Below are 8,674 nucleotides of genomic sequence, written 5' to 3'. Positions count from 1 at the left end.
AAAACTGCAGTTTTCCATTTAGTTTATTTTCCCTGTTACATAAAGAAGATGTATTTTCTCTCCTCCATAAGCCTGCAGTGTTTGTACTGTGAAAAAATCTTCCGTGACAAATCTACACTGAAGGACCATATGAGGAAGAAAGCTCACCGTCGCATCAATGCCAACAACCATGAATACGACCGCTTTTATGTGATCAACTATCTGGTAAATTGAAATAAGGCTTCTGTTACAAATTTCTTATTTCAGGATTAAAAGTCAGAATTCTGAGATTAAAGGCAGATTTTTTTTCCCGCAGTGGCTCTTATCCACTTCCATAATTTCAAGGATTCATAATTTATTTAGCTTAAATGATGTATAAAGGTTCAAATAACACTTGGTGCATGTCCGTTAACTTTGGTACATGCTTTGATAGTCAAAAAACTGTTTGCCTCTATGTCATCTCTGCACCACGTCACCATGTCTAAAGTCAGAACTCTGAGAAAAGAAAGTCAGAATTCTGTAGCAGTAATCCTCTTTTGTGTGAAATGAATTTTGTAGGAACACTGAAAATAAATTACGCATCATTTTACTGAGCGTTCAACTCATTCACCTTGGCTGACGAGCTTTGATTGGCCCTTTCTTGAGATTAGGAATGTTTTCCTGCCCAAAGTTCCACAACAGTCACCGTATTACAAGTCACTAAGACGACCTGAAGCAGTTTAATATCTCCTCTTTTTCTAACTTTGTTACCCGTACCAAATATAAATGTAGAAAATTGCATTTTATTTGAATTTTTAAAACTTTGTTTGACTTTCACTTCCACACTAAAAATTAGTGAGCAAGCAAGGTGAGGCAGCTTTGATTCAAGAATTAAATACATCAAAACAGGTGGGGTTTTTTTTTCACGTATAAACAATGAAGGGCAGTCAAAATTCAAAAAACTTCAGAGGCCAAATCCACAAGCAATTTGTTCAAAGATAAAAGCTTGAGAAGAGTAGGTCACGCTTTTATTTTTATTTTTCCTTTCGTCCTCTTCCTGTATCTTGCCCTTTGTTCTTAACTTGAGGTGCTAATTAAGAAGTCAGTGCATTCTGCTCATTACTTGGTTCTCTTGTAAGGAACTGGGAAAAACCTGGGAGGAGGTTCAGAGTGAGGACGACCGGGAGCTGGTAGATGTTGAAGATGAGTAAGTATCTTCATCAAAATCTACATGAAGGAGAATTTCAGGTCGGACGCCTGGGTTTTTCTAACTGCATCCAAACAGCTGGATGCTGAAAGCTAAATCAGTTTTAGACATGGAATTGATTGACACATGTGGACAAAATTGTTGGTATCCCTCAGTGTTGTAATGTAATGTATCGGTAATGTACATACAATGGAGGGTTTTGATATGGGTGACATGGGTAGTTGCCCAGGGTGTCATCAGTTAGGGGTATGACACCCAAAAACTACAAAATAAAATATATCTCATCTGTCAGTTGTCCCCTGAACAGGTTTGCTACTACTTGGTTTGCAAGTGGAGTGGAGTAAGTTTCCCTTAGTTACTGAGACTATACTAACTCCATTCTGATGCAAAAAAAAAAAAAAAAATCAGATAATTGCTTGCATTGCCGATGAAGGGGTTTGCCCAGGGCACCATTCCTGCTAGAACTACAACTGTGTGCATATTTATTTTCCAAGTTTATAAAAGTTGCTTTTCTACTATACCGCCTCTAACCGGTTCAGTCCCAGTCCACTTTGGCCAGATTTGTTTCCCATTAGCAAATCCGGCTCTGCACCAAACATTCAGTTGAAATATCAAAGCCACACTGCTTGCTTGGCTCTCGCACTCAACAGGAATTTATAAAAGTAGACAACTTTGTCCACGTGTGTACATCCACGTCATACGAGACCATCTCTTTTTTTGTGAAGTGTGTGAATTTGCTTGTTCCCTCTGACTAACATTTATGTCCACAGTGACTGGTCCGACTGGCATGCCCATCCTGTCTCTGCCGTTTGTCTCTTTTGTGACCGTCAGTCAGAGACAATGGATCAGATTTATACACACATGAAGGTAAAGTACGCTTATGAAAAATACAGAGATTTTAGAAAAGAAAAGAAGCAGTGTTTTCTTTTTTCAATAGCAGTTTGTTGAACACAGTTGTGATCGTGTCTCTGATTCTGTTGTCGGATTATTTTTGTAGGACTCCCATGGTTTTGATCTTCATAACTTAAAGATGGAGCTCAGTAAGTAAAATATGTAAACAGAACATTATCACCAAGCAGCAGCTTTGTTGCCATCACCCTAATTATCAGCTTGATTTACAAACTATCAGATTCGATATACAGTTGGGACCTAATATGTTTGGACACTGCCCCAAATTAGATTTTTTTACATGTCTACTGAGACGTATTCAAATTACGTCTGTAGGGGACATGGACAGACTTTCTGTTTTCACTTGAGGGTATGAAGTGGATGAAGGCTGTTTAATTTCAGCTCCTTAAAATGGTTTTGTGTTTGTTTGTATGATAAGAGTCTTCAGTTTAGTTTTAAACTAGAGATTCTTTAAAAAGCCGGACAGTTTAGTCAGTTGCTAAATATGACCAGTGTCATTTTCTTCATCCTGTCCTGATGTCTCCTCCGTCAGACCTCAATTTCTACCAGCAGGTGAAGCTGGTCAACTTTATCCGGCGGCAAATCCACCAGAGCCATTGCTATGGCTGCCAGAAGAAGTTTGATTCCAGAGCAGACATGATGGACCACATCATTTCTGAAGGGCATGTGATGAAACTGCCAGAGATGTCCACCTGGGACCAACCACAGTAAGTCCTACCAAGAACATGATGCTTCATGATGCTTTTGTATTGAATCTGAGTAATCTCATCTTTAAGATAACATATCATTAAAGTTTGGTTCAAACTCACGGCTGTGAGTTTGAACCAAACTCACAGGGAACCAGCTAAACTCTCTTCTGAATCTCTGATCTCCAGATATTATTTCCCAACATATGAGAATGATGCCCTCCTGTGTACACTGTCTGACAGCAATGACGATGAAGACAATGAGGCGTGTTGCAATGAGGACATACCTGTAATTGCAGAGGACATATCTGACTTGAGGGTTCTGAAACAGAACAGCGTCCTCAACCAACTCCTGAAGAACAGAGGCCGTTTCAGAAAAGACGATGCATAGACTTGTGTTTTGTTTTTTTCTGAAGTGTCTATTTTGGATAAACTTATGCTTGAGCTCATTATGATACCTGGACAAATGGCAACATAATTATCTTCTATCAAAACTGATTTTTCATCGGTAGCATACTGTATGGTTTGTTCAATACTGCTTTGATACCCATTAAAATGTGTGCACAAGCACCACATTCTTTCAGTGGAGTAGAAAATATTGACTGCATAAATGTATCAGGGTTACAGTTGTTCACTACTCCAAGACAAATCTCCACATTTTATTTGAATGTCCACATTTCAAATAATTGAAGTGGAATTCACATGGAAAATGAAGGACCAACAGGCTCAAAATAAGTCACAGCAGGTCTGGCAGAGCATACGGCATCTTGCATTGACCCCCTCCTAGTGGAAGAACTAAATCTTTTTTCTTTTTGCAAGAGTTTAAGTGGGATGGTCACACACTTCCACAAAACACTGCCAGTCTCACAGTCCTCCAGCTCTTACTCTTCAGATACACCAAGTACGTCGGATACTCAAGAGTACACCCAAAAAAGTCACCTGGACCAGAAGAAGTACTTGGGGAAAGTGGTAAAAGCCTGTGGTTAGCAGCCGGGATGAGAATCTGTGCATCCTAATCTGAGACCATGGTCTTGTCCTCCCAAGTGGAGGAGTTCAAGTATCTAGAGATCATTTGTTCACAAATGAGCGAAACATGAAACAAGAGATTGACAGGTGGATTGGTGCAGCAATCGGTCGTGTTGAAGAGAGAGCTGAATCAAAAAGCAAAGCTCTCGATTTACTGGTTGATCTGCGTTCCTACCCTCATCTATGGTCAAGCGGCCAAAATGGGTTTTTTCCATAGGGTGTCTGGACTCTCTCAGAGATAGGGTGATGGTTCATTAGTGTTCTGTGAGACACTAAAAGTATACAAAAGTGTGCCTTTGTATACTTTTATAAATTTTTTTTTTTTTTCATATTTAAGGTTTCACTATGTTTTCCTGACAGTATAATGAGACAGGTAATCTATGATGAACCAGAGAAGCTTGATTTTTTTTTTCCCCCAAAGTGGTCCTACTGCCATTTGCAGAATTCAAACACACCTCTCCCAGTCAAAAACAACCAAAGCTAGGACTGTCTTAGCAATGTCAATAACACTTGTGTACGCACTGCTGTGACATGGTGATGAAGGCCTATCAGAATATCCTACATTAGAAAATGAACATAACAGTTTGACCTTAGTCTTAAAATTTTTTAAAAGCACTTTTTTTTTTTTTTTTACAGTGGTTGCATTTTTTTCCACAATCTTTCACTATTAACATAACATATGTGTTATGTTATGTGTAACATAACACATATTATGTTATGTTACACATAACATAATATGTGTAACATATTTGATAACCATAACACAGACCATACAACTGCATTTTGCTTATTAGGTTCCACAACTTGATGAGTAATCATAAAAACTATGTAGTCATTTTGTGATCATTTTTGCAGACTAACAGAATTTGTTGCTGATCAAATAAAGACAGAAACTGAAATCCTGACAGAAATGATCAGGATTTCAGTTTCTGAAATCCTGATCAGAAACTGTTTAATGTTAATATTACATCATTTAGCTTAGAAAAGTTCCGTAATTTTAATGGTTTCATAAAACTATATTTTGTACACATGAATAATTGCTGTACACCAAAATCATTTTATTGGGTATTTACAGACCACTGACTGTAGACTGGACTGTCCTGACAGACACATGACATTGCTCAGTCAGATAAATGCTTTACTGGCAAGTCTGTCATTCATGTAGCTGGAGGTTTTGTTATCTTGCAGCAGTGTTTTGGTGACATCATAGAGATTCTGCTGGTAGGCCAGTCTGTAGCGGGTGTACACATCATCACAGTGGTTGAGCAGACGCTTCACATTGGAACAGACGCTACTGGGGATGCTGTCCAGCCTGGAATGACACACAGAACAACCTTCAGAGTTACAAAAGTCATACAATGTCAAAAAACATTCTTAGACATGTATTTTGGCAAAGGCTGGGGAAGAAAACCCACTATGGCTTACTTTCTGAAAATGTCTTCAAATAGGGCAGAGGTGAGAGGAAGGTGGCATTTCAGCTCCTCAAGGTAAGCAAAGTGTCCCTTCAGAGCCACTTTCTGATACAAAATCTCAGCCCAGTCTGGACTGTAGCTGTACGCTTCTGCGACAACAAACACCTGAGACACAGGAAGCAGAATAAGAGCTCCCATGGGCCAAAACTTACAATTGCGCTTACATGCCTACATTTTTACTCACACAAACACAACCAAACCCTCTCATAAACTCTACTATGATCGCAATGTTTCACACAAACGCCATCAAACTCTCTCACATATAGAATCAACATACATATCAGTTAGACCATGCTTTCAGAGCTGCCCGTTTTATTGGAATTTAAGGAGGCACGGCTGAAAGCAGATTTAGAGAGCAGAGGGATGCTGCACACCTGGTAGCACTGTGGCAGAGCCAAGATGGCACTATGCATCTCTGCAGGCTTTAGGTTTATGATGCGTAGGTTGGATCCCTGGTTCAACAAGTGGAGCTGAAGAGTGATCAGTTTGGCTGCACGGACACAACGACCAGCCTGATGCACACAGGAGTCCTGGTAGGGACACACACAAAAACAAACAATGACAATTGATCATGAACCATGAAGTTATTCCTAGGTGTAGAAAAGGAAGTGGAAGTACCTTGGAGAAACTTTCTGCAGCATCCTTTAGCAGACCCAACACCTTGACCAATGAGTTCTTAAGATCAGGATTCACAACTGTATAACAAATTCAACAAGAGTGAAACTTACTCTGCAATCACAGCAGGTAATTTGTAACGTTTGATTTTGCTCTGCTCACCCCAGTCCTGAGATTCAATCATCTTCAGCTGTGTCCTGGCAGCTATTTCATGGTTTTCTCCAATTTCCCTTCTCATGCTGAAACACAGCGCCACCATGTTGTGCTTCTCACTGTCAGCAGGGAGGCAACGTTTGATGTAATCCAGCAGAGAAGTTTTCAAACTAGAGCTCTGCAAAAAAGAAGGGAATAAATTAATGATGGGGCTGATATGTTGGGGAGGAACAAGCTCTGGCTGCTCATAGAATTATAAACGGGACTTAAAACCTCTAAATTAAAGTGGCTAATTCAAAAAAGTTTAAATATTTCATGCATTTAAATCTTTGTGTGTGTGCGCGTGTGTGTCAAACCTGTCCTATGTCTCTGTCCACCTTCTTTCTCAGTAGCATCTCGAAACAATGGTTCTGATGAAGCAAATCGAAGATGTACGTCATCTCATTGTACCTGCCAATACCCGTCAGGAGACGCACCTGAACACACACAAATATATTACACACACAAAAAAACACCAACCTGATGAAGTAACCATCCATTTCAGTTGTTTTACACAGAAACGGTGAGCAGCTCAGTGGGATTCAGCAGCACTTCTTCAACCTTAGCTTGACTCAAGAGAAGGTTCTAGAGTTGTGTTCGAATCAAGAGAATTACAGACTGTATACAACAACAGAGGGTCTTCAGTCAGAGGCTAGAACTGCTGTAATATTCTGCCTGGCTGTGGGCAGGCAGAATATCCTGCCTGCCCACAAGCCTTCACCATCAACAACTCTAAAGAAATTTGGATGAGTTACAACATTTAACTCATCCAAAATAATTTATCCAGTCAAACAAAGCCACATATCTTTGTCATTAAAAAAATATGTTGATGGCACAAAGATTTTTGGCTGATCACCACCAAAGTAGACAAAGCCCTCTGCATTTTATTTTGGTTATAAAGTTAGTATCTCACTCTGAACACCAGTGTTTTACTACACAAACACAATCTGACCACTTGGTGCTAGTCTCAACTTCACCTGAAGCTTACAGCCCCAGAACAATACAAGCACAACCAAATTAAGAAGAAACAAGTAAACACAAGAACAAGTCATCAGCTACAGAAACACCTCCAAGTCACACACTCAACAGGTCTCAACTCTGGAAAATACTTTCATTTTTTTTTTATAAAACCCTCATTGTGAGAAGGTGGCTCTAAGGTATAAGTGAATTAATAATTTAGTTTGCAGTTGAACACCGAGGACTCACCAGCAGGCTGTAGTGCTCTCCTGGAGCCAGGTAGGTGTGGCTGAGATGACGAGCAGCTTGGAGAACTCGAACAATTCCCTCCATGTTACAAGTGAGACTGAAACAGCTGTGAGCCACAATCAGCAGCTCCACAACTAAACAGGACAAGCAAGGAGGACAGGCAAAAAGGTGGTTTACTGAGTCATGTGGAGTGATGCATACAAATAAGGCCATTTCAATTAAACTAAATGATATCTACTAGTTGAGTTCAGTTATGTTTGTAGGATTTTTCCATACTGGAGTTCAGGTCCCTCAGTGGAACAGAGTTAAGGTTTTCCAGCAGTTTGAGGCCCACTATGTTTGGATCTTCACACAGTCTGATCAGTTGTATCAGTGACTCCTGCCCCTCTGATGGTCTGAAAATCAGCCTTTCTCCTGGTTGAAACATGCACAGAATAAACTGAGAAAATGGCAAAGGGACAAATAATATTTGATGTTAGAGACAGCTCTACTCTCACCAGACTGCAGCTCCTGGGTTGCTGCTAGGAGGCCTTGAACCACTGCATTAGAGACCAGCTCAGCCACACTGTCAGCACTAAGACCCTGAGTTTTGATGAAGGTCTTGGCCATCCTGAACCGATCTGGTTGCACCAACAACAGCAGCTTCTCTAACACAGAATGAGGCTCTTCTCTGCTGATATGACTGAAGAGGCACTGCAGCTCCTAAGGAAGGAACCAGAAAAAAACCAAAATGTATTGAACAAAACCAAAAACACTGCTCTGTGTTTTGCACTTAAAGTCATGACATACAGTACTGATGTATAACATGAAGCACAAAAGCTGTAAGGTTCAGAAGTCTTTTTTTAAAAAGTAGATTTATGCAAAACCCACTCAGCACAAAATCTACTTTGGAAATTCCACTTTTGCAAAAATGAAAAGTTAACCCTGCAAGTATGTTCATTGTATGCCTTAATTTATGAATCTGTGTTAAATCTTCAAAAGGCCACAATCTCTAGGAGACATGTTCCATATTCTACACAGGACACAATGGAAGCTGGAACACACAAATGAGTTTTTGTTGGGTTTCACGTATCAGATCACATGGAGTAGGCTCCTTTAAAACAATCTCCTTACAGTTTTTCTTAGTCTCTTTTGGTGCTTTTCTCAGAACAGAATTGAAATTTTCAAAACTACTTGTTCAATCATCAAATCAGGTGTTACTTGTGCACAACGAAAAAAGCAGTTTCTTATTTCTTCCAACAAGTTGCAAATGCTTTTGTGCATCCAAGCAATTATGTATAATTCTCTGCTTTTTCCTATATGTTCAATTGCTTTTGATATGATGGTCATTATGTATTAGAGGTGTGCCGATCGATCGGTCACCGATCATAATCGGGCCGATTTCCGTGAAAAAGCGCATGATC

General features: G+C 39.8%; 2 protein-coding genes across 5 annotated transcripts in view; one reads left to right on the top strand and one right to left on the bottom strand.

Moving 5' to 3' along the window:
• The window catches only part of znf277 (zinc finger protein 277), an 8,956-nt gene extending 5,610 nt beyond the window's left edge, over positions 1-3,346 (top strand). For both annotated transcript variants that reach the window (XM_007541314.2, XM_007541313.2), the window contains 6 exons: positions 72-204; positions 1,098-1,165; positions 1,936-2,032; positions 2,163-2,205; positions 2,607-2,781; positions 2,950-3,346. In XM_007541314.2, the coding sequence (XP_007541376.1) occupies positions 72-204; positions 1,098-1,165; positions 1,936-2,032; positions 2,163-2,205; positions 2,607-2,781; positions 2,950-3,151 (718 nt within the window). In that variant the 3' untranslated portion in view covers positions 3,152-3,346. The remainder of the gene's footprint in view (positions 1-71; positions 205-1,097; positions 1,166-1,935; positions 2,033-2,162; positions 2,206-2,606; positions 2,782-2,949) is intronic.
• A 1,444-nt stretch (positions 3,347-4,790) lies between these two features.
• spg11 (SPG11 vesicle trafficking associated, spatacsin) overlaps positions 4,791-8,674 on the bottom strand; it is a 34,455-nt gene continuing 30,571 nt past the window's right edge. The window contains exons 32-40 of one of the 3 annotated variants that reach the window (XM_007541312.2): positions 7,769-7,973; positions 7,548-7,685; positions 7,272-7,405; positions 6,383-6,502; positions 6,036-6,204; positions 5,877-5,953; positions 5,633-5,788; positions 5,212-5,363; positions 4,791-5,098 (exon numbers count right to left, since the gene is read on the bottom strand). In XM_007541312.2, coding sequence (XP_007541374.1) covers positions 4,912-5,098; positions 5,212-5,363; positions 5,633-5,788; positions 5,877-5,953; positions 6,036-6,204; positions 6,383-6,502; positions 7,272-7,405; positions 7,548-7,685; positions 7,769-7,973 — 1,338 coding nt within the window. In that variant the 3' untranslated portion in view covers positions 4,791-4,911. Of the gene's footprint in view, positions 5,099-5,211; positions 5,364-5,632; positions 5,789-5,876; positions 5,954-6,035; positions 6,205-6,382; positions 6,503-7,271; positions 7,406-7,509; positions 7,686-7,768; positions 7,974-8,674 lie in introns of those variants that run through there. The other 2 variants (XM_016665622.1, XM_016665623.1) reach the window with 2 other exon arrangements.

Source organism: Poecilia formosa, unplaced genomic scaffold (genome assembly GCF_000485575.1).
Source record: "Poecilia formosa unplaced genomic scaffold, Poecilia_formosa-5.1.2 Scaffold601, whole genome shotgun sequence".
Lineage (NCBI taxonomy): Eukaryota > Metazoa > Chordata > Actinopteri > Cyprinodontiformes > Poeciliidae > Poecilia > Poecilia formosa.
Note: the sequence above shows the minus strand (reverse complement) of the source record. Positions and strands in the feature narration are given on the sequence as shown.